The 26,511-nt window shown below is 40.6% G+C and overlaps 1 protein-coding gene across 2 annotated transcripts in view; it reads right to left on the bottom strand.

Annotated features, from left to right (window-relative positions):
* Nucleotides 1-4,763: 4,763 nt before the first annotated feature.
* CCDC50 (coiled-coil domain containing 50) overlaps nt 4,764-26,511 on the bottom strand; it is a 73,405-nt gene continuing 51,657 nt past the window's right edge. For both annotated transcript variants that reach the window (XM_028160702.2, XM_028160705.2), the window contains 6 exons: nt 18,144-18,259; nt 15,608-15,652; nt 15,404-15,502; nt 12,513-12,592; nt 8,676-8,764; nt 4,764-4,942 (listed from right to left, as the gene is read on the bottom strand). In XM_028160702.2, the coding sequence (XP_028016503.2) occupies nt 4,923-4,942; nt 8,676-8,764; nt 12,513-12,592; nt 15,404-15,502; nt 15,608-15,652; nt 18,144-18,259 (449 nt within the window). In that variant the 3' untranslated portion in view covers nt 4,764-4,922. The remainder of the gene's footprint in view (nt 4,943-8,675; nt 8,765-12,512; nt 12,593-15,403; nt 15,503-15,607; nt 15,653-18,143; nt 18,260-26,511) is intronic.

Genomic DNA, 26,511 nt, shown 5'->3' with positions numbered 1-26,511 from the left:
ATAGTGCTGGCTCCTTATGCAATGAAGAGGTATTCAAAAGGAAAGGAACATTTCTAGTTTGCTGAAAATACACAAATGCATATTAAATCTATTAGGAATGTGTTTCTAGGCAGTTTTCACTAATTTTTAAGGGAAAGAGTGGTTTTTAGGACTAGGTATTTCCACAAACCAACATGATTATTTAGATGATTACGTGTTTGTGGTATCAGAAATAACCTTTAAAAAAAGTCTGGTGTCTTCCCTACGATAGCAGAAGTCTTCCTGGTAAATTTTCTGTTAAAAGTAATAAACCAGAAGATTCTTCACACCAATATATCTCCAATTTCAAGTAAAGGTCTCTGTTTTGTTCAGTTTTCTCTTTTTGTTGTTAACGGTATGCATTTCAATACATAGAAGTGTTGATGAAATTCTTATAAAACAATAATGAGTTGATTTTAATGCATAATAGAACCTTTAGAAATACCTTCTACATAGTCATAATGGGAAAAGACAGTCAACTCCCAATTATTCAGGAAGTGATAACCTGAAGGATCTCGTCAGGAACTTCTCCATCTCCTACCAGCCTTTTTTATCATGCCACTGCTCATCCATAGACAGAGGCAACTTGAAATGAAATGATGTATCTACTTGTCAGTGTATAGGTTACCCTAGCTCAGTGGAAGGAGGTCCAAAGCTCCTGATGGCAAGAGTGTTTGGGGATCACCTGTGAATTTTATATCTCAATGGAGAATTGACAGTCATTTATATGCTAAGAAGTACAATACTCTGACCTCGATTGGAATCAAATTAATTTAAGGCAATACTGCTCCTCAGACATTGCTGACATAAAGTGCAGGTCTCATCAGAAAAGTGACTGTAGAAGTGATTGTCCCAGTTTACCTCTTCCTTCTTGACTTCTCCACAATCAAATTTCAACATTTCCAACAACAGTTTAATGGCAAGCGCAACAACAGCCTTGACCCTTCCCTGTAATGATCAGGGAGCAAAGGTTCTTCCACCAGGAGTTTGGATGACTCTGTGCCCCATGCAGCTTTATCAGGACAGTCTCAAGTTTGCTTCTCCTTGCCAATATTACCTATTATGGGCTAAGGGGAAAACAGGATTCTATCAACAGGAAGATAAGCAGTTATGGCTTTAAGACTCACAGGCACCACCAAATGTGAGGAGAAAATGGGACCATTTATCTAGTCACTTCTCTGACTAAGAGCAGTAAGTAATGAACAAAGTACTTTAAAAATCTGTTTTTTCCTTTTTGCTAAAAGAACAGGTTTTTATTTTTTATGACTGTTTCTAAAAAGCCAACGCTATTAGAATATGGCACACTATGTACAGGGGAGTCTACCTGATCAGTGTTCGCCTCCCACATGACCATTCCCTACACAACTGCTATTTTCCCAAAAGGGAAAGAAACCTTTTGAATGCAAGTTCTATTCTGTTCTGGTCCCTCCAAAAGCTGATTACTCAGCGGTCTTGTTCCTTTACTTGGCTGAAGATCTTACAGCTAACCACCACAGTTACCTTTTAAGGAAATTACCACTGAATAAATAAATAATCTTGATATTCCCCAAAGTAATTTTTATACAAAGGCAACACTCATTAAAAATCAAGGCTCTAAAATGTTAACCACTTACGTGGTAAACTGAATGCACCATATTATAACAGATGTTTCCAAAGAACAAGTTGGCACAAGACAAATTTAAAGAATATTTGACAGTATTAAAGAAAAATAATTATCAGTTAAAAGTTAATTATTTTTAAACCAGAAAATCCTCATATTGAGGGAAAGGTATGGTCAAAGTCAGCAATGCATATTCATCATCCAAGTTTGACTTCAGGCCACAGTAGAGAAGAAAAGGGAAAATGAGTCCAGTTCATAATTTTCTTTGTAAGTTCTATTGAACACAGGCCAAATATCACCCATTTTGGAATATGTTGATCTAGATCCAAATGACCACTGCCATTCTGAGAAGGTTTTCCTCCTAGGAGCAACTATCCATTATCTTTCTCTTCTAATTCACGTGTTTCTATGATCAGAAGCCATACAGTCTTTCTTGCCACTCATTAGACTGTTCATTGCTGGTTATTGTAAAGACATTTGAAAAAGAAATTCAATGGTATGCAAAGTGCCTTTCTAACAATCTCAGTGTTCTCTTAAAGTGAGTGTAGCAACTGTCTAGTCTCCCAATAAAATAATATGGCTGACGATGGTTTGACACTAGAATAAAAATTTTTTTTCAACTCAGACCATTTAAGCTGACCGTATCTCACTTTGCCATTAGGCAATGACTTACAACAAGTTAGGCTGGGGTTAGGGGCTGTTATCTGTCCAGTATAAGGCTCCTTAACACATTGTGCTCATTCAGCAATGCTGGTGCTAACAGAGCCTGGCCTCCAGAGAACAGAGGTATAGAAAGAGAAAGATTTTCCAAGGCCAGAAGCATTTGTTTACATCACAACATTAAAGCATAATACATTGTGGGCCTAAAAATTAAAATTGTGTGTGTTCCAGCAGTAGGAACAGGAAAAAATAAATGCTTCCACATTTATATAGAAACCACAAAGTGAAAAGCAGAGAACACAGTGAAGAATGTTTGGCAGTTCCTTAAAAATACCATTGTTAGTTGCTTTTATAGTCTCAAAGCTAATTACATTATTTGAATGAGAATAAGAGGATTTAGCTGGTTGAGTTTGATTTCTGTCTCCTTATTCACAGGGAAGGAATTACTCTGATATGCTTTAAAGAGTATTTGCTTTACAAAAAAAATTAAGTTAAATTATTCTAAAATACTAATCATTTAAAAACCTTAAAAAAATCAAATTTTCAATACAGATGTTGAATTGGGTGTCACAAAGGAAATACCACCTTTGGTCACTCACTGAAACAGTTGAAATACTAACATTCTGGTTAAGTGTTAAGTGGCCTGACAGTTTTGAAGGAAATATAGCCAGTTAGCATTTCATAATAATAAATACAATTGAATAAAGTACATGAGAAGTGAGAGGAATGCAGAATTTAAAAAGTAAAACTGATCGTTGCATGATATAAAAATAAACATTTATAAAATAAAAATATGGCAAATGATATTGCTCATTTGCTTAATTATCAAATAAAAAAACACTGTTTTTTTTTTTTCTTTAAAGCTACCATAAAAACTTTTAAAAACATGAAGCAAAATCACAGGGCAGACAAAAAAAACATGTAAGTCAACAAGGCCTAAGCTTTGGATATTGAAACCACCCTCTCTGCAACTGGACTTAAGGCCAGGACCCCATTTTGTTTGCCATTGGCTAAATGAAGGCTTTTTATTCATGCATTTCATCATGGCCATTCAAAGTCCTGTTATTTTGCCTTTCCCAGTTTTTCTGAACTACCTCCCTTAGGGTTTTGTTTCTTTATCATTCTCCTCAAAGTTAACTCTTAGATACATTTTGCCCAAATTCCTACAATCCAAACACTTTCTGAAACTAAAGACCCTTCTCAAAATGAAACACCCACATCCACTCTCAAAACTACTCTTAATCGCTTCCTGAATATTGCCTGACATTAAAGTCTATCTGGAAAGATAAGGCAAACTGAAGGCATTTCCCAATGGGAAAAGAATGGATTATGAACTTTTTTTCTAGTCACCTACACATTTCTTTCCTAAACAAAAACTGTACTATAATGCAAAAAACGTCAGATTCATACAGTGAAAAATTTTAGGCAGTCAAGTTGAAAGGATATTATATATATATATATATATATATATATATATATATATATGGTGTGTGATTGACATTTGTGTTAACTATCTAGTATAGGAAAATAAGCATTTCCATAAGGTTTGAAGTTAAACAAAGACTATTTCTTAAAGAGGAGTTTAAAGGTCTTATATAAAGGATCAAATGACCATATATCATTAATGATGTGTAGAACTAAATATATGCATAAAGAAGTACTTTATTAATTTTGACTTGATATTTAAAATTTATTTATTGAGAAATACATAAAATATTTTTGAAGTTGTCAACAAATATTGCTATGTGTTTTAAGCAAGAGGAAAACTTCTATCTATGGCCAGAGAGAATGATGAAATCATCATTTATAAACACCTCTTCCCAATTCCACTTGCCTTGGCTATATAAAATAATGTAAAAATAAGAGAAGGGATAGAAAGTTTTCATTTTTAGTTGACTTTACACAGACCTGAGTTAGGATATTATAAAATTAATTTTTTCCAATTAATACTAATCAATGGGCAATGCCCGGAGGCTTCAGAATTCTTGACCTATTGATGAAGCAATAGCAAGAAAGTGTTAGAGGAGGACATCTAGGTCAATTTTCCCTGGAGGGTGTATATAAGAATCTGCAAAACTTCTATAGTCCTGATAGTCAGAGTAACACATTTCAATTGTACCAGGTATGGTCTTTTGAAAATACTTTATGGTTGTGATATTTTTTTTCCTTTTCCTAAAGAGTACACAAAGCAAAAGGCTTTTTCAATATATCATATACTAATGAACCCCAAAACAACTGTTTCTTACACTCTTCTATTCTGCATTTCATCCAAACATTGTTTTATTTACCTTGATCATTATCTTCACTAAATTCTAATTGCCAAATAAAGCGTATCCCTAGATACCAATATTGCATACCTAAGAAAAAATGGCATTTTATAGATCTCTTAGATACTATATCCATGAAAGTATATGCAGTGTAAAGGTGGTCAATATTCAGAAGCTAGAGTTTCTTGTACTGCCCAAGTGATCAGAAATAACCAAAATATTTTAAATGCATTAAAATTATTTATGGTCAGAAAAACACTTGAGGATAAATCCCAGGAGTACAAACATAGGAGGAAAAAATAAATGTGGAGTGCATTCTGCATCATCCAGTAATATTTGCTACAGTGAGTCCGTTTTCAAGGCAGATTCCTAGGTTTTTACTGCTTATAATGGAAACCTGGGGAAGAGAGAAAAAAAAGAAGAAACAACATTAAGAAAAAAAATCTTTGAAAATAAGCAAGGGGTGGGGGCAGGCGGGGAGAGGTCAAGGGGGGGAAATGAAAAAAAAAGTGTGAATATATTTGATCTGTAACAATATCTTATGAAAAACCACAGTAGTTTAAATAAGTAGTGTTTACAGATAATTTAATAATGTTATAATGTAATTCTTAGTATTTGATTCATTGCTCAGTGATTTTACCATTGTGCAATCAATAAACATAGCTTTGTGGAAAAAATAAAAATAAAATAAGTAATTTACAGATTCAATGCAATCCCTATCAAAATACCAATGGCATTTTTCACAGAACTAGATTAAAGAATCCTAATATTTATATGGAACCACAAAATATCCCAAATAGCTGCAGCAAACTCTTATTAGAGAAAAAGGACAAAGTTAGAGGTAGCATACTACCAGATATCAAACATGTTACAGGGCTATAGTAATCAAAACATTATGGTACTGCATAAAAACAGACTTATGGATCAATGTGACAGAATAGAGACCCCAGAAATAAATCCATGGCTATGTGGTCAATTCCTCTATAACAATATTGGCAAGAATATATATTGGAGTAAAGACAATCTCTTCAATAAATGGTGTTGGGAGAACTGGACAGATAAATGAAAAAGAATGAAACGACATCACTTTCTTATACCATATACAAGAATAACTTCAAAATGGATTGACGACTTAAATGTAAGACTGGAGACCATAAAACTCCTAAAAGAAAACATAGGCAGTAAATTCTTTGATACCATTCTTAGCAATATTTCTTTTGGATATGTGTCCTTTAGCAAAGGAAACAAAAGAAAAAAATAAACAAATGGGACTACATCATAGTAAAAAGGTTTTGCACAATGAAGGTAACCATCAACAAAAAGAAAAAGACAACCTACTGAATGAAGAGAAGATCTTTGCCAATGATGCATTTCATAAGGGGTTAACATTCAAAATATATAATATGAAAGTCAAACAACTTAAAACCATGAAAACAACTAATCCAATTTAAAAATGGGCAGAGGACCTGGACACTTCTCCAAAGAGGTCATATAGATGGCAAATAGATATCTGAAAAGATGCTCAATATCACTAATCATAAGAGAAATGCAATTTAAAACCACAATAAGATACCATCACATACACTTGTTAGAATGGCTATCATCAATAAATTATCAAACAAGTGTTGGCGAAGAGGGGAAGAAAAGAGAACCCTCATGCACTGTTGTTGGGAATGCAGATTGGTGCAGCCACTATGGAAAATGACATGGAGATTCCTCAAAAAGTTAACTACCACAGATCGAGCAATTACATTTTGGGGTATTTATCCAAAGAAATCAAACCATCAATTCGAAAAGATATATATAACCTTATATTCACTGCAGCATTATTTACAATAGTCAAGATATGAAAGCAAACGAAGTGTACATCTATAGACAAGTAGATTGAAAAGCTGTAGTACATATATACAATTCAATAAGAAATCTCGCCATTTGGGACAACATGAGTGGACCTAGAGGGTGTTGTGCTAAGTGAAATAAATCTGGCAGAGAAAAACAAATACTATATGATTTCACTTTATGTGGAATCTAAAAAACAAAGTGAAGTAGAAACAAACTCAGAGATCCAGAGAACAAACTGATGATTGCAAGATGGGAGGCGGGTTGGGAGATTGGGTGAAAAAGGTAAAAGGATTAAGATGTACAAATGGGCAGTTATAAAAAATAGCCACAAGGATTAAAGTACAGTATAGGAAATATAGTCAATAATATTTTAATAACTCTTCATAGTGTCAGATGGGAACTATACTTATTGAGGTGATCACTTAGTAAGTTCAATAAATGTCTAATCACTATGTAGTACACCTGATACTAATATAGCATTGTATGTTAACTATAATTAAAAATACTTTAAAAAGTAAAAAATTATAAATCTTGAAACTCAGTTTTTCTCCCTGCTTGGGCAAAATTATTTATCTTTATTTCTATGCATTTCAAGTGAATCACATTTTCTTTGTTCTTGATTATAAAATATTTACATAAGGAATCAATGTGGTAGCCCGGCCCATGTGGCTCAGTGGTTGACAGTCAACCTATGAACCCGGAGGTCACAGTTCTATTTGTGGTCAGGTTGCAGTCTTAATCCCCAGTGTGGGGCAAATGCAAGAGGCAGCTGGTCAATGTTTTTCTCTCATCATTGATGTTTCTGTCTCTCCCTCTCCCTTCCTCTTTGAAATCAATAAAAATATTATTTTTTAAGAAAGAATCAATGTATTGTTTTAATATTATGTACTAAATATATGTCAAGAACAGAAAGACACCCCTTAAAAAGTAATGCAGGTTTATAGTTTAAGGAAAAAAGAAATCATGAGCTACTTCCCATTAAACCAAGTATAGTAAAAAGGCCACCAAAGAATGGGATTGTAATTTATACGTTGTTTTGATAAAGTCCAACTAATCCCATCTTTTAAATAATGTTTTTTGTCTTATTTTCAACATTAGATGATTATCAGAATGGAGGGGTTGGGGGCAAAAGAGCTTTAAAAAATACCAATGACTAGCAACCTCCCTCCCCTTGAAATTCTGATGTAATTAGTTTAGAGTGGCACCTATACATTGATATTTTGTAATGACTGCAAAATAAAAAAAAAGTTAAAGATGTTTGGGAAAGTTAGATTTGGAAAAGGATAATAAAAACATTACCTAATAAATCTCTGAAGAAATCATAAGAAATAATAAACATCAATATCTAGCAAGTCGCCGAAACCGGTTTGGCTCAGTGGATAGAGCGTCGGCTTGTGGACTGAAGGGTCCCAGGTTCAATTCTGGTCAAGGGCAAGTACCTTGGTTTCAGGCACAGCCCCAGTGCGCGGGTGTGTGTGTGTGTGTGTGTGTGTGTGTGTGTGTGTGTGTGCAGGAGGCAGCTGATCGATGTTTCTATCTCATCGATGTTTCTAACTCTCTATCCCTCTCCCTGCCTCTCTGTAAAAAAAATCAATAAAATATATTTTTAAAAAAATATCTTGCAAGTCAACTGCAATCTGCTTTCCATATTTTACTTATATGACTCTGACAACACAAATACTATTAAAATCACCTCCATTTTTAGATGAGGAAATTAATGTAAGAAAGTACTTATTTATCTCGTTTTATGACTATCTTAAAAATACACTTTAGTGAATGCATATGCTTTAAAGAACTACATTCAACCCTTTCAACCATTCCTTTCATTTTAAAGATCTGGTCCAACTTAAATCTCATATTCTTTCCTCATTTTCTTTGTCCCATTTTTCTTTTGCATAAGTGTTTTATGTGCTATATGTATACATGTATGTACTTTTAACTCCAATAACTAGAGTTTTGGGCCGATGGGAATAAAAGCTAAAAGAGACAAATCCCAGGAAATCTAAATGGTGGCCACAATTACCCTTTGAGAATCTGATGAAAGCAATTAAATCTCTCTGCAGGAGAATGAAAATACATAAGAAAACCTTGATTCAATTTAAGGTGTTTTGTTTCTGTATTTTTAAAAATTATTTTTAATAAATGAAGAATATTATAATGCTCTGCAGAGAGGAAGGATAACTAATTTTTCCACTTTAGTGATCTATAACCCAGCATTTGATTTTTCCAGTATACCACAAGGATTACTTAAAAAAGATCCTACACTTGACCATATATATTTTTCTTACCTTTATGAGAGGACTCTGATTTTGAGAAATGACGTGTGGAATAAGTGTAATCCAAATCCTCAGCATCTGTCATGGCAGGTGGTGGCGGCCTGGAGGAAGGTCTGTATTTAGAGATATTCTAAGCACTGGTGACTACAATTCTACTGCTCATTGGATCACATGGTAAAAACATTTTTGGTACAAACGCAAAGTCAGAATGTTTGAGAATTCTCACTTTAGTTCCTGTCCAGTTGCATGATCTTGGATAAATTATTTTATCTTATTGTTCCTTTGCTTTTATGCATATAGTTCAATAAAAATGCGTATTTTTGAATACCCAATATGTGTGAGGCATTGTGCTAAGGACGAGAGAAACAAAGATTAATGTGATGTGACCACTGTCCCCAATGAAAAATTTATTTTGTTTTGGTAGGTTTTACAAAGAAAAAGAGGAAGACAGAAAAGAATAGAAATGAAGAAAGTAATAACGAAAGATAAGGAAGGACCAGGGAGAGGGGAAGAGAGGGGACATTATTTAACACACAAAATTTACTGCAAAATTCTTTAATCCACTAGGTGGCAAAGTAGAGCTTAGAGAAGGAAAAGGCAGTCATATATTGGCAACTTTTCAAGTCAAAAGAAAACATTGGAAAAAACATTGGAAAATTTGTACTGCTCTAAACTTTTTCTTATTTTAATCATGTAACACAGATTTCTGCAAACATTTGGCTTTATGAAGATGAAGAATAGAATCTCTTATTTTCCGTTGTTTCCCAAAAGTATACTCAAACGTTGCATTAAAGCATGGAACTACATAAGGTTAAGATTTGTCAACATATAACCATGTTGTAGGGATTTTGTGAACTAAATATACAATCTGGAAGGCATAAGTAGTCTGAAGTTTGGAAAGTTACAGATATATAGGTACAATGGGCTCTTATCATATAAAAATAAAGACAAGTGTTTTCAAATGTCTCACCCTGTCCCCAAATGGTAGGCCTCACCTGTATATTCAGTATCTACAAGAAGTCAGTATGGGATGTAAACTTATATATATAGTAAGGACTCCACTATGGATTTTATATGAATATATCTCAATTAACTTTTAAGCTAAGCCTGCATAGTAGTTGTCATACACTTATTTTTGAGTTAGATTAGGTAAGATGAGGTAAATGATCTGTCCAAGTTCACACAACTGTGAAGTGGCTGAGACAGGGCTCAAACTCACATGGACTTCAAAATCAGTGCTCTTAACCACTACACTATGCTCTGCCACAGAGGTGTGTATTATCAGTGGCTGTGTCTTCATTCAAAACTACAGAGAAAAATAAAATACCGAGTAGTATTACCACTATAAAATCTTGTAGTTAAAAGAATTTGGAACTTGGGTTGAAACTTTTTCCAATTACAAAGTGGTATAATTCATTCAGATTTCCAACTGGTTCCCTATTTCTTTAGAAAGAGTAGAAAATCTTAGACAAAGAAATTGACTTTTGACCAAAAAATGCTGCAAGTTCTGAGACTCTGCTACTCTCATTGCTGCACTGAAGTAAGCATCTTGACCTAGGCAGATCCACGTTTTTCAATCCTTGAAACCATTCCTTTCTATACAAATGGCTAAACTTCTTTACTATGACTAATTTTTTTTAATCCACTCCTGAGGACATATTTTTATTGATTTAGAGAGAGAAGAAGGGAAAGAGAGGAAGAGAGGAAGGGAGGGAGGAAGGGAGGGAGGAAGGGAGGAAGGGAGGGAGGAAGGGAGAGAGGAAGGGAGGGAGGAAGGGAGGAAGGGAGGGAGGAAGGGAGAGAGGAAGGGAGAGAGGAAGGGAGGGAGGAAGGGAGGGAGGAAGGGAGAGAGGAAGGGAGGGAGGAAGGGAGGGAGGAAGGGAGAGAGGAAGGGAGGGAGGAAGGGAGGGAGGAAGGGAGAGAGGAAGGGAGGGAGGAAGGGAGGGAGGAAGGGAGAGAGGAAGGGAGAGAGGAAGGGAGGGAGGAAGGGAGGAAGGGAGGGAGGAAGGGAGAGAGGGAGGGAGGAAGGGAGGGAGGAAGCAGGGAGAGAGGGAGACCAGTGTGAAAGAGAAACATCGATTGGTTACCTCCTTTATATGCCTCAACTGGCCATCAAACCTGAAACCTTTTGGTGTACAGGACAACACTTGAACCAAATGAGCAACCCAGCCAGGAATACCATAATTAATTTTGAAAGAGGAATCCACAGATTCTAACCAGAAAGCATGCACTCTGATATTAGTTGCACAGGTAGTGCTAAGATAATAGTGCTAAGATAATAGGCTTTAATTTTTAACTGGGAACATACAGGTTATATACAATTCTTCATTTTTGTTTTGTCATATATATATATATATATATATATATATATATATATATATATATATATATATAATCTTTGTGTAAATGATATTTAAAGATAAATGTTCCTCTCAGGTCAAATAAGATTTCAGTTTGACTAGTCTTATGTAACTTTTCACTTATTTATAAGAGCCATTTTTAATAGATGTTCATTTGATTATTTATTCTTACAATATGCCAAATATTTTTAAGTGTCTACTACAGTCCAAAAACTTGTTTTCAACTTTAATAAACCTCCTTAATGGCCATTCCTGATTGTTCTACATTATCTGCTATAAAGTTATTACTGTTCTAAAGAGCCCCTGGACTTTCAAGATGGCAAAATAACCCTAAAGATTTTAATTCACTTGACTAAAAAAGCATAACAAACCACATCTAAGGACCTACTGAGAACAGATTAGTTAGCTGTTATTTTACTTGGATATTTTGTGGATGTAAATAAAACTAAACCATGTAGTACTAAAATCTGCTTAAAACATTGTTTGGCATGTGCTTAAAAGCTACAAGAATAACTTATTTTGCATGATTAAACTACACTACTGTTGCACTAAGAGCTTTACAAACCTGATAACATTTTCTAAAGGGTATTTATCTTCGGAAGGCCTTGAGTTTAAAAATAGAAGATGGCTTTTAAAGGTCACTAAATACATTCACTTTAAGGAAATTAACCGAACAGTTTGTGGGCAACAACAGTGTATGTTTTCAGTGTAATAACTCTTACATTTTAAAAATAAATATATTATTAAAAATCAGCACCAAAATTCAAGGTTCTAATAATTAAAAGTTCTCAAAATTTCACATTTAGTGTTATTGTCTTTTTATATTTCATGTTCTCTACTCCTATTCCAATCATATTTTCTTTTGAAAAGCAACAGAAAAAAGAAAAGGTTGCTTCCCCAGAGACCTAGAGGCTGACAACTTGAGGTGGAAAGACAGCAGCTGGTCCATTATTCTGACCTAAGACTGCTTGAGAGAAGTCAGAAAGTACATATCCCACAGCCACAGTCATTTGACCTGGTGGGATTTAGAACAGTGTGCAATGACTCAAGGAGTATTTGCCTAGGATGCCGAGACTCAACACAAAAATGAATTTAAGCATGTGTAAATGTCAGGGCCCCACCAATGTGATCATGAACCTCAGTAAAAAATTAAAACCTGAGATTTTACTTAGGCAACAGTTTAACCTCGTCTCTTCTTAGCTGAGGGCATCAGTTCAGTGAAGACAGAGGCAAGAACTGGTCCTAACAAAAAGCACATCCTTCCTTTCTATGCCCCAGCTTTGGTGAAATTCCCTGTCTTTCTGATTTGATTTGTTCAAACTCAATTTAAAAGACTGGAAAAAAAAGTCTGAGAATACCCCCGCAAGACTTGATATCACCTCAGATCCCGGATCTCCTCTCCAAAGAACAAACACGCCCCTCAGGCAACAACATCTCCTTACTCATGGAAAAGTCAGGTGCTCTCTCACGGCTGCGGGTATCAACTTACCGTGCAGGCCTGTCATTCTTGGAGCGGTGAGGTTCCTCACTGTCTTTTGTCTTTGAGTGTGCTGATTTAGCTGTTTTGGGCTATAAAAAAGAAAGAAAAAGAAGAACACATCCCATAAACAAAGAAAGAAAAAAGATTAGGTTTAGATAATATCTAAATTATGTCACACTACTCTCCTTTAATGATTTCAGGTTAGTACTTACATTCAATAGAAGAACGTAAAATATTTTAAATACAATCACTCAGAGATTAAAACAAAAAGTTATAGTCACAAAGGTATGTTGGAGGCTATCAATGTAGTCAGGTGAGTGGGCTAACTAACCTCAGGTGAACATGCTCCCCTATGGCTGTGCCTGGCCACCCATTATTAACAGTATAGCTACACAGCAGCTGACAAGAACTGGAGGGCTCCCACTCTATGGAAACTAGGTTTGTGCTCTTACCCTTATTTCTGAACACCTGACTTAGGGATGAGATTCCCAAGCCATAAAACGAAGGCCCATTTCATGGCATTTTTTCCCAGAAGGAGAACTGTACCAGTGCCAGTTAAAAAATCTAGACAGCACAGTTCTGATACTTGATAGAAAAGTGGCCTGCTTCTTACTTTCCTGATTTATAATCCTTAAAAATACCTACTCCTTCACAGTCAGGTTAACAAAGAAATGGAATAATTCCTGGGCAATTATTTGTGGCTTAATTAAAGGACAAGCATGTGGGAAGCTTTCTACTAAAAATGAAATAGGTTAGGAAAAATCCTGAATTCCAAAGAGGGTAAAAGAGGGAGATAAATATAAATAATTAACATGGAAATAATCCTGTCACTTGCTTTTAGATTGACAACTGGGTAACTGAGCAACAGGAAATAAAGCCATACTATTATCATGTTTTCTATATCTTCTTTTCCTCAAGGCCAAGAATCAGACAGGACCTGAGAACCAGGGGAGGAATTTGTGAGAGAGAACAGGTGGATACACACCCTCACTGCATCCTTCTGTCTAGTACAAACTCCCTCCCTAGAAAGACTTTACCAAATGAACTCTCCCCCTCCTCCTTTGTTCTTCCATTATGCTTTCATCAGCCAGCATGACCTTGTATTTGTTAGCTGTCTACAGTCTGTCTCCCTGTCCACATTCTACATTATCGTGAGGAAATATATGACTCTGTCTTTCCCTTTAAGTCCAAAGGGATACTTTGCACACAGTAACAAATTTGTAAAGTCCATTAAATTGAATTTGCAACCACCATATTCAACAATTAGATTACTTTATAATAGGATGAACTGAGGTCACTGACTATTTTGCCTCCTAGTTCTGAATTAACAAGGGGAAGGTAACAGCTCAAGCTCATGCTAGGCAGCTCTTGCACTGTGACATAAGCAATGATTGCTGGTGATGTCTGTCATCAGAGGAAGGGAAACAATCCACACTAATAAAAGGGTAATATGCTAATGAGACCAGACATCTTCCGGACGTCCTTCCGGACAAAGCCACAGTGGCAGGGGCCGAGGCAGAGGCAGTTAGGGGCAATCAGGCCTGCAGGGGAGAGCAGTTAGGGGGCAAACAGGCCAGCAGGGGAGGGCAGTTAGGGGGCGATCGGGCCAGCATGGGAGGGCAGTTAGGGGGCAATTGGGCCGGCAGGGAAGGACAGTTAGGGGCAATTGGGCTGGCAGGGTAGGGCAGTTAGGGGTGATCAGGCCAGCAGGGGAGCACTTACGGGGCAATCAGGATGGCAGGGGAGCAATTAGGGGGCGATCAGGCTGGCAGGGGAGAGCAGTTAGGGGGCAATCAGACTGGCAGGGGAGGACAGTTAGGGGGCAATCAGACTGGCAGGGGAGCAGTTAGGGGGCATCAGGCAGGCAGGCAGGCAAGCGGTTAGGAGCCAGTGGTCCCGGATTGCGAGAGGGATGTCCGACTGCAGGATTAGGCCTAAATATCCCCCTCAAGGGGTCCCGGATTGGAGAGGATGCAGGCCAGGCTGAGGGACCCACGCCCAATGTATGAATTCCATGCACCGGGCCTCTAGTGGGTACATAACCAGAGATGAAGCACAATATTAGTACAGCAGAGGCCAGGTGCATGGATTCATGCACCAAAGGGGTCCCTCTCGCAATCTACCCCTCAGGGGATGTCGGACTACTTGTTTCAGCCCGATCCCTACAGGCCTGACCTACGGGGATAAGGCCAAAACCGGCAGTCTGACATCACCTGAGAGATGTAGCAGTGCATGAAGCAGCAGGTGGCCAGGGAGGAGCCCAAGCCGGGGCTGCTGCGCCACTCCTGTTCATCCAGGCCCCACTGTGCCTGCCGTCACCGCTCAGCAGCGCTGCTGCAGAGGCGGGAGAGGCTCCCGCTGCTGCCACTGCGCTCGCCAGCCGTGAGCCCAGCTTCTGGCTGAGCAGCGCTCCTGCTGTGGGAGCACACTGACCACCAGAGGGCAGCTCCTGCATTGATCGTCTGCCCCCTAATGGTCAGTGCGTGTCATAGCGACTGATCACAATGGTCGCTTAGGCTTTTTATATATATAGATAGGGAAAGAACAGAGAGGAAGAAAAGGCCATCTGAAAGTACATGAAAACGCTATGCTCTCCTGTAAAGTAAGTATAGTAAAACTAAGATTGCTCATGACCAGAGGGCACTCGCACTTTGGTTGGTCTTAAAATGAATGAAATGAGTTTTTCAATCTTAGCAGTAGCTTTTTAAATAGTTACTTTCAAGAATTTAGAATGATTTTTTATAGTAAAATAACTTTCACTAGTCAGATGCACATGTGATATAGATAATCTGTTTACCTAAATATATTTGCAGAGCTTACCCTAAAAGCAGAGTCCCCGTCATAGTTCTAATTTAACTTCTCATTTAAAAAACAGACAAACAGACAAAAACAGACCCTACCTTCCAATCGGGGTCATGTTTTCGTTTCTCCAATGATGATTTCTCCTTGGCTTTCTTGTAAGCTTTCTTTTCTTCAGCCATTAAAAGTCTAGCAATTTCCTAAACAAATCGAGTGCATACTGTCATTGATTACGGAGATGCAGGTAGAAAATTACTTTCCAAAGAATATTGGCTAAACAAAGTCATTAACTACCATGAACTCACCTCGTCCTGGGCCACTTGAGCTGCTCTCAGATCCACCTGGGTAGCCTATAGTACAGAAAATACAAACAAAAAATGTAATTGGATTCTACGCTGTCCATTTTTTAAAATCCTACATAAAAACAAACTGGTATTTAAAACTAGCTGTGATTAACATCTTTCAAGTTGGTAAGAGTTGGTATACATTTGCCAGCTAGAGCAGGGTCTATTTTTAACCAAATTCTGCAGCAGATTATTAGAGAACTAGAGGCCCGGTGCACGAAATTCGTGCACTGGGGAGGGTGTCCCTCAGCCCAGCTTGCACCCTCTCTAATATGGGACCCCTCGGGGGATGTCCAACTGCAGGATTAGGCCCAGTTCCACAGTTGGACATCCTTCTCACAATCCGGGACTGCTGGCTCCTAACCGCTCACCTACCTACCTGATTGCCCCCTAACTGCTTCCTTGCTGGCCTGATTGACCCCTAACTGCTCCTCTGCGGGCCTGATTGCCCCCAAATACCCTCCCCTGCTGGCCTGATCACCCCCAAGGCTTTTATTAGTATAGATATGACCCTGCACAGAAAATTTTACTAACCCTGCTGTATAATAAGGGCTTGACGATTGAATCATTAGGACCAGACACCAAGATTTCCTTTCTTTGAATAGTGGAGGGAATACTTATCTTGTCTTTAAGTTGCCCGGAAATTAAAATGAGATAATAACTTAGAAAAGTATAAAAGCACCATATAAAGCACCCAGAATCACAACTGTCTTTTTAATGAAGTGGCAAAATGAAAAACACTTTTTATTCTCCCCTTCCTTCCTTTACAGCTTTTATTTCAACTTTGAAATTTATAAAAATTTCACTCCAATTTTCATTTCTTTACATTCAACATTATTTTGTATTGGTTTCAGGTTTTATATTAGTTACAGAATAGTGGTTAGACAATCATATACTTTACAAAGTGTTCCCCGATATTTCTAGTACGTACCTGGCATCATACCATCATTACAACACTATTGACTATATTCCCTATTTAAGTGACAATGGGTTTACAGGTTCCTTTCAATCTTTCTTTTGTCTTTTTTATCCTTCCTTTTATTTCTCACTTCTTCCCTCATTTTCTTTATATAGTATCTCAATTGGCCATCAAAGCTCAGTGAAGGCACTGGGACACGCTTCATCCATTTTACAGACCAGGAAACTGAGGCCAATTCCAGTTGGCTGTGGAACTTGACTCAGGAAGCCCTCAGAGCACACAGGAAGCCCTCAGAGCCATGCTCTTTGCGCTTCCTAAGGGGCAGCGGCCCAGCAAACAGAACAAACCTTCCAGTCAGGCTTCCGAGCCTCTTTCTCAAGCACCTCTTCATTGCGGATGCTCCACATTCTTTCCTCTCCCCCCATTCTTTACTGCCCCCCCTTCTCCGAAGCAGGTGGAAGGCTTCCCACTCACTGCCTAGGCATGCTCTGCTATGGGGCAGGGTGTAGCGAGCTTGCTTTTGGGTGAAGGCAGGAGCAGTAGTCACTGCCTCTGAAGTGTGAAGACCTCCTGAGCGAGGCCCATTAGCACTGGGAGCTTCTCTGAATCACCTCAGTCAGTCCAGTACCCTGCAGTGCAGCACCCCTTCACTGAGGTGGCTCCACCCCTCAACCCCCGCCTCAGGGGTGAGGGTCCTTGCCCCTCTGCCAGGAGTCCTTCCATGCCCTGTGATCCCTGGCAGGGCCCACCCACATCTTGGGGGCACTGCAGAACCTCTGTCTCTCTGCAGATAAGGCAGATCCCTGCCCTAGGTCTTGGCAAAGCTATGAATCTGTGGCCAGAGGCTTGGTCTGGGTCTCAGCAACCACATGCCTGCAATGTTCCCAGGGACCCTGGGAGGGGCGGGGCGAGTCCTGCCAAGCCCCCCACAGGGTGGCCATCGCCGCCCGGGACCCCCGGGCGCACCAGGTTTGGCCTGGACACGCCCCCCAAGGGTGGCGATCGCCGCCCGGGACCCCCGGGAGCGCCAGGCTCGGCCCGGACACGCCCCCCAAGGGTGGCGATCGCCGCCTCGACCCCCGGGAGCACCAGGCTCAGCCCGGATATGCCGCCCCGGGTGGTGATTGCCGCCCCAGACCCCCGGGAGCGCCAGGCTCGGCCCGGACACGCCCCCCCAGTGGCGATCGCCGCCCAGGCCCCCCCGGAACTAAGAGTATTGGTCGCCGCCATCTTGGTCTTCTCAACGGCCGGATAGGCCACCCGGAGTCCTGCCCCCAGCCTCTCGCAGGCCCAATCATGGGCATAGCGGAGGTGCGGTCAATTTGCATGTTTCTCTATTATAAGGTAGGATGATCAGAACTCAATAATGGAGAGATATGGGTATAAAATTCTATTGCTAACACTTGCTCAGTACATAAAACACTCTAATCCTGTTGTTTTGATTTTTTCCACTGATAATAAAAAGGGTATTAGCTTCTTAACTGATAAAGGGTTATAATGCCTATTATATAATCTCAAGAATGACTTAATTCACAAAAAACCTTATTCACCCGAACTTCTGCATTAAAATTTACTCACCAAAATTTCTTCTTCCTGCAGTTTTCTGGCAATTTCAGCATCATACCATTCCTGATTTCTGGGGGTAACTCGTGACGGAGTAGAGACTGATTCTTTCATGCCCCTCGGCTTCATTCCTAGAAAAAACTCAATACAGTAAGGCAACCACGTTTGTTTTCTAAAAATTTGCAAAATTTAAGGTAAAAACAAACAAACAAAAAAACACAACCTTTACCTTAAAGTTTACCTTTCTTTGCTATCTAACACTGACAATACTGCTGTCACTCTAAAATTCAGTGCAGGGTGCACTGAAAATAATTCTTCCCCTAAAACATGGAAGTGGTGATGCAGACAATCCACATAAAGTTACCCACACAACATTGCCTCGTAAAACTTCCCCCCTCACATAGTTTTTTCAAGAATAGGAAATCAAGCAAGAAACTGTGAGGCTTTTGCAAAACAGAAAGTAAAAAAAAAAAAAAAAAGACCCTAGCCCGGTTGGCTCAGTGGATAGAGCATCGGACTGTGGACTGAAGGGTCCCAGGTTTGATTCCAGTCAAGGGCACATGTCTGGGTTGTGGGCTGGATCCCCAGTGGGGTGGGGGGTGTGCAGGAGGCAGCCAATTGATGATTCTCTCTCATCACTGATGTTTCTCTCTCTCTCTCATTCCTCTCTGAAATCAATAAGAATTCATTAAAAAACCAACCTCTTAAATTAAAAAAAAAAAATGTTAAGTCAATGAAATAGAATTTAGAGAAAAGTACAGAGCTTTAATGAAGGTTTCAGAGGTTTTAATGAAGCTAAACTGTCAAGACTGAAGGAAATGAGAGGCTTCCCTCTATTTGCCTCAGCCTTGCACACCTTCCCTCTGAGAGAACAGAACAGCATCACAGGGGAGTTATGTGACCGAGTACCTGTTAGCACCCAGTGGTCCTGCCGTGGCTTCTGCTCTGATGGCCAACAAGCCCACTTGCTTTTCTTATCTCCCCTATAGCTCTGATCAGTGTACTGTTGTTGTGAAATTTTATGGAGGGTATAACATAAAGAAAACAGATCACAATGACTCTAGAGTTCTATTCCTCTGAGAAAGAATCAGGCAGGGACGAGGGGGTATTTTGGCTTTTTATTTTGAAATTTTAAATGCCACATATATTTATTTTGTAACTTTTAATGGATTGGTAAATGCTAATGGTCATTTCAAAATTGTGGATATTTCCCTCTTTGTGCCCTTTCTAAATTACAACTATTCAACAATGTGAATATGTTATACTCCGAAATAATAAAAATGTTGAATTCAGTGAATGGGATTAACTATCTGAAATAGTGACTTCAGTAAATGGATTGCTGACAGTAGAAAGAAAATACACTCCTAACTGCCTATTTCTTTATACCAGTGGTTCTCAACCATGGCTGTGTACTAGAATCACTTGTGGTGCTTTTTAAAGAAACATAAAAACTTGACCCAAATCCCAGGGATTCCAATTTAAGTAGCCTGGAAAGATCTTGCCTTTAGTATTTTGTTTTTAAAAAATCCTTAACAGTTGATTCTTATTCGCAATTAGCATTAGAACTATCAGTTTAGTGTACTATGTCCATCAAAATAACCACACATTAAGATGGTTTTTAACAAAATGCCTCACCACATTTGATTTGCTTGCTTTAAATGAAAAAAGAAGAAAAAAAAAGAAAGACAAGAAACTACAACTAAATTCTGGGCAGATGAAGAGAGTTTAAGTTTTCTGGTGAAGCCTTTCTTAGTAGAGCTTTGAACCTAGCTTTGCGGTAAATCCTAAAGCCACACACTCATCTGCCCTTCCCACACAAAATAAGACTATTAAACGTGGTTTTCTTAGCTTCAGGCCAATTAGTATATGATTGCCCAGAAGAGAATCCACTTCAACTTCCCATCGTTTCTAGAGCTACCGACTCTTATACAGGCGGGCCTGGTTTTAATCCAGATTTCTGAGTGGTTTGGGACAATCACAAAACAGTAGCACACTCCCAAGAGTGGACTATATTTAAGTGGTATATAAACCTCCCTGAGTTATGATTAGTGTGGTCATAGCTAGAAAGGAATATTTTAGATAAAATAAATAAAATTATATAAGGAAGTTCGTATTGGGCAGTCAGTGGACAAGGTAGATTGCTGTATCATATTCCTATCTATAGAAAAATGACACATTGAGCAGCCCAAGGCCTACTTGAGGGCAATAGGAAAGACTACCCTTATGCCTTGCCCCTTCAATTTTGCCATCCATATTGAAAGAAACAATATAGTGGGATATATTCAACTTTGTCCACTATTATGCTTCTGACTCTACATCACAGAATTAACTGAGAAAATGTTTTAATACCTATCAAAGACACTTGGAAGGTATTCAAATGCAATAGTCTTAATTGGCTTAACACTTTGAGAAGACTGTAATCTCTTGGCAGTTAAAGAGAGAATGATACATAGATCAATGGAACAGAAAGCCCAGAAAAAAAAAAAAACCTTTAACGTATGATCCTTTATAACAAATGAACCAAAAATATATAAGAGGGAAAGAACAGTCTCTTCAATAAATGGGTGTTGAGAAAAACTAGACAGCCACATGTAAAAGAATGAAACTGGACCACTATCTTCCACCATATGCAAATATTAGCTCAAAATGGATTAAATAATTAAGCATAATACCCAAAACCATAAAACTCCTAGGCAAAACATAGCCAGTCAGATCCTTAACATTGGTCTTGGAGATGATTTTTTGGTTTTGACACCAAAAGCAAAGGCAACAAAAGAAAAAATACCAAGTGGGACCAATCACTCTAAAAAGCTTCCACAAAGCAAAAGAAATCATTAACAAAACCAATGGCAACCTACTACATGGAAGGAAGTATTTGCAAATCACATAGCTAATAAGGGGTAATTTCCAAAATATATAAAGAACTCATACAACACAATCTAGCTATATAATAGAGGAATATACAAATTAGCCAGGATACCATAATGTCACGACCGAACAGCAGGGACTGAGGCTGCATGGCGCCTGGCCGGGGCGAGGGATATCAGGCTATGCCCCCCACCCTGCAGGGCTTGACAGGGGACCTCAGGCTGCGACCACTGCCCGGATGGGCATGACAGGGGTGGGGCTGGCCAGGTCTGGGTCTCCTGCGTTTTTGAAGCATGTGCGGGTAGTGGGCAGGGACTTGACTCTAGGTCCCACGGCATGCCCCAAACTCTGACAGGAGGGAGATTTTCATATACATTTTATTAATTTTCATTCATCTGTGACACTTCTATTATGGAGAAAGGGCAAATAGCAATATTAAAATATTTCCTCTAATTAATTCCCTTTTAATGTGCATGAATTTCATGCACCAGGCTACTAGTAGCTATATATGATTAAAAATGGACAGAGGATCTGCATAGACATTTTTTTCAAAGAAGACATACAGATGGTCAATAGGTACATGAAAAGATGCTCAAAATCACTAATTAACAGGAAAATGCAAATTAAAAAAACTTGTTAGAATAGCTATTATAAAAAAATAAGTGTTAGTGAGAATGTGGAGAAAAGGTAACCATTATGAACAGTTGGTGGGATGTAAATTGAATTAGTGCAACCATTATCAAAACCAATTTAGATATTCCTTGAAAAATTAAAAATAGAACTACTATATTAACCCTCAATTCTCATTCTGGATATTTATCTGAAGGAATGAAAACACTAACTGGAAAAGGTATATGCACCCTTGTTAATTGAAGCATTGTTTACAACAGCTAAGACATGGAAATAACCTAAGAGCCCACTGGTGGATAAATGATTAAAGGAGCTGAGGAATATAGTCATGTGCTGCTTAACAAGGATGATAGTTCTGAGAAATGCATTGGTAGGCGGCTTTATCACTGTGGGAACATCATAGAGTACACATACGCAAACCTAGATGGTACAACCTGCACACCAGGCTATACGGTATAGCCTATTCCTCCTAGGCTACACGCCTGCATAGCATGTTACTGTACAAAACAACATGAGATCAAATCTTAGAGACAATGATGCAATCAAAAGAGTAAACACGAGATGTAGGAAGCTGTTGATGGCATAATGAGATACACTGTTTTACAGCAAAGTCTTTTTTTTAATAGATAAAAAGAGTGCACTCCAAAACAACTAGAAGTATAGTAGATACATTAAGCCAGTAACAGTTGTTTATTATCAAGTATTATGTACTATACATAATGGTACGTGCTATCCTATATAATAAAAGGCTAACATGCAAATTGACTGAACTGCGGAACCACTGGTCGCTATGACACGCATTGACCACCAGGGGGCAGAACCTCAATGCAGGAGCTGCCCCTGGTGGTCAGTGCGCTCCCACAGGGGAGCGCCACTCAGCCAGAAGCCAGGCTCATGGCTTGCCAGCGCAGCAGCGGTGGCAGGAGCTTCTCCCGCCTCTGCACCAGTGCTAAGGATGTCCGACTAACAGCTTAGGCCCACTCCCCATCAGTTGGACATCCCAAGAGCTCCCAGGACCCCGCCCCTCCCAATGCATAAATTTCATGCACCAGGCCTCTAGTACTTTTATAAGATTGGCAGCTCAGGTTTGTTTACACCAACATCACCACAAACAGGTGCCTTGTGGCTCTGACACTGAGATGGCTATGATGTCACTAGCCAATAGGGAATTTTCAGCTCCATTGTATTCTAATAGGACCATCATCATATATATAGCCTGTGACCAAAATGTCATTTTTGGCTCATGTCTATCCTATAAAATAAAGAGGTAATATGCAAATTGACCATCACTGTAACACACAAGATGGCCCCCCCATGTGGTCAAAGATGGCCACCACAAGATGGCCAGCAGGGAAGGGCAGTTGTGGGTGATCAGGCCAGCAGGGGAGGGCAGTTGGGAGGAACCTAGGCCTGCAGGGGAGGGCAGTTGGGGGTGACCAGGCCTGCAGGGGAGGGCAGTTGTGGGGGCCCAGGCCTGCAGGGGAGGGCAGTTGGGGGCGACCAGCCCTGCAGGGGAGGGCAGTTGAGGGGAACCAGGCCTGCAAGGGAGGGAAGTTAGGGGTGACCATGCTGGCAGGAGAGGGCAGTTAGGGGCAATCAGGCCGGCAAGGGAGCAGTTAGGCGTTGATTAGGCTGGCAGGGGAGTGGTTAGGGGGTGATCAGGCTGGCAGGCAGAAGCAGTTAGGGGCAATCACGCAGGCAGGCAGGCGATCAGTTGGGAGCCAGCAGTCCTGGATTGTGAGAGGGATGTCTGACTGCCCGTTTAGGGGATCGGGCACCCTCGAGGTGTCCCAGATTGGAGAGGGTGCAGACTGGGCTGAGGGACACACACACTCCCCACCCCCATGCATGAATTTCATGCATTGGGCCTCTAGTGTGTAATGGAATATTACTGAGCCATAAAAAATGAAATCTTATTTGCAACAACACCAATAGGCTTTGAGGGCATCATGCTAACTGAAACAAGTCAGAGAGAGACAAACACCATATGATTTCATTTTTATGTAAAAACTAAGGAAAAAAAATGTGCTCATAGATACAAAATACTTATTGGTGGTTGCCAGAGGTGGGGATGGGGTTAGGGGCAAAAGAGGCAATCTCATGAGGGGGTCAAAAGGTACAGATTTCCAGTTATAAAAAAAACTAAGTCATAGAAATTTAATATACAGCATGTTGATTACAGTTAATAATACTATCCTATATAATAAAAGGCTAATATGCAAACAGACTGAACGGCGGAACAACTGAACAACTGAACAACCAGTCACAGGGGGTGCACGCGGAACATGGCGGGCGTCGGCAGCAGGCAGCAGAGAGTGGAACATGGTGGGCATCGGCTGCGGCAGGATGGTGGAGCAGGTGAGTGGGGGTGCCAGACCAAGGCAGGATGCTGGTCGCTGTCATGAGGGCGAGCCTCTGGTGTTTACTGAAAAATCTTTGCTCTTGCACACCGCAGTCCTGCCCGGCGCTTGCACCTGCTGCCAGGGCCGGCCCCGCTTGCACCTGCTGCTGGCGCCAGCCCAATTGCTCTGCGCCGTCAGTGGGTGTGAGCGGGGCCAGCGCTATCAGTACATGGGAGCAGTGGTGGTGGGAGTGGGGCTGCCGGCAGACAGGGGACCAGGGGCCATGGTGGGAGGGGCCGGGCAGGGGCACGGAGAATGGGCGGAGACCCGCCCCGTGCCCACTGCAGTCTTGCGACCCACAGTTCCTTTCAAGGTGCACGAATTCCTGCACTGGGCCCCTAGTATTGCATATTAGAAAGTTGCTAAGTGAGCAGATCTTAAAAGTTCTTATCACACTCAGAAAAAATTGTAGCTGTATGTGTTGATAGATGTTAACTAGACTTCTGTGGTAACCATTTCACAATATATACAAATATCAAATCATTATGTTGTACATCTGAAACTAGTATAATGTTATATGTCAACTATACCTCAATAAAAATAGTTAGAATTTGAGGTGATATCTCCCTAAGCACCAAATATATAGTGGGAAAGAGTTTATTTGATCTCTTGCTATACACTGGAACTTGCATGTCTCATTAGTAGAAAATTTCCATAGCCCAGAATAATTTCTGGAACTTCAGCCAGTGCAGTCTAAGGCTGTCATTACAGAAAACAGGAACGCTTTAAAAAATTTAAAAGCACAGTTAATTGAAGAAAACTAACAGAAAGGCTGTCCTCATTTTAGTAGCCTAAATGTATTTTGAAAACTCACTTTCAATAGTTCCACATTCATTTCTTAATTTAATTTTGCTTGTTTTTTGTTTGTTTTCTGTTTATCATTCTCCAGTATCCTACCTAATAAAACAGTAATATGCAAATTGACCGCACCTTTGCTACGCCCAAGCCACGCCCACCAGCCACACCACACCCACCATCCAATCAGAGCAAGTATGCAAATAAACCCGACCAAGATGGCGGTTAATTTGCATACATAGGCACCCTGAGCTGACCCCCTGTGACGGATTGCAGGGAGCTGGGGTCCGCTCTGGCACCAGACCGAAAGTTTCCGCCGGAGGCTTTTGGCCTGAAGCTGGAGCAGACACCCAGCTCCCAGTTTTGGATGGATGGTGGGCGTGGCAGACACCCAGCTCCTCGCTCTGATTGGATGGTAGGCGTGGCAAGCGGACCCCCTGCCATCGAAATCAGGGCCAGCTCCCCTGCCATTGAAAGCGGGGAGCTGGGTGTACGCTCTGGCTCCAGGCCAAAAGCCTCCGCCGGGGGCTTTTGGCCGGGTGCACAAGCGGACACCCAGCTCCCCTGCCATCGAAAGCCGGGAGCTGGGTGTCCACTCCGGCACCAGGCCAAAAAGCCCCCACCGGAGGCTTTTGGCCTGGTGCACGAGCGGACCCTCTGCTATTGATTGCAGGGAGCTGGGGGTTGCTTCGGCCTGGTACACCAGCGGACCCCCTGCAATTTGATCACCTGGGCAGGGAGCCTGGGGTCTGCTTTTAGCCTGGGCAGGAGCGGACCCCCAGCTCCCTACAATCAATCGCAGGGGGTCCGCTCCTGCCCAAGAGGCTTTCGGGCAGGCCTGGGCAGGGGCTGAACCGGTTGATCAGAGGGAGCTAGAGAGGCCTGCCCAGGCCTAAAGATTCGGCCAGAGGCTTTAGGCCTGGGCAGGGCCCAGCTCTCCATTGGTGTGAACTATAGAGGAAACACCTTTTCCGACTGCACATTGGCTAAACTTCCTGTATGCCACTGGTAATATTCTTAGTAACCTGGGTAATAAGAATCCAAAAAGGTGGTCTAGGGTTTTTCCACCACTTCTGGAGAAAAAAATGAAGGTCCACTGCTGGAGGGCTAAGAAATGTCATATATCCTGCCCTAGCCAGTTTGACTCAGTGGATAATGCCTCAGCCTGCAGACAGCAGGGTCTGGGTTTGATTCTGATCAAAGGAATGTACCTAGGTTGCAGGCTCCTCTCTGGCCGGGGCCCAGATCAGGGCTTATGCAGGAGGCAACCAATCAAAGTGTTTCTCTCTGTCTTTCCCTTTCTCTTCCACATTCTCTAAAAGTCAATGGAAACATACCCTCAGGTGAGGATAAAAAATAAAGAAATCCATATCCTATGAAAGACACATCTTGAAAATGCCTAAAGAAAGTTGTCATTTTTTCTTGGTGAAGGGACTGGAGTCGTGTTGATGAAAACACCTTGGTGGCTGCGGTGACTGGCAGTGGCTGCAGCAGTGGGGTGATGGGTCTGGTGCCTTCCCCTGACCAGCCCGGTTGCCTCCCACAAAGGGAGGCCAGACTGCGGCTTAGGTACGCTCTCTGTGGGGCGCGGGCCTAAGCCGTCAGTAGAACATCCCCTGAGGGCTCCCAGTATGTGAGAGGGGGCAGGTTGGGCTGAGGGACCCCCGGCCCCCAGTGCACAAATTTCG

This window comes from Eptesicus fuscus, chromosome 3, assembly GCF_027574615.1.
Source record: "Eptesicus fuscus isolate TK198812 chromosome 3, DD_ASM_mEF_20220401, whole genome shotgun sequence".
Lineage (NCBI taxonomy): Eukaryota > Metazoa > Chordata > Mammalia > Chiroptera > Vespertilionidae > Eptesicus > Eptesicus fuscus.
The sequence above is the reverse complement of the archived record's forward strand: the minus strand, read 5'-3'. Positions and strand labels throughout refer to the sequence as shown.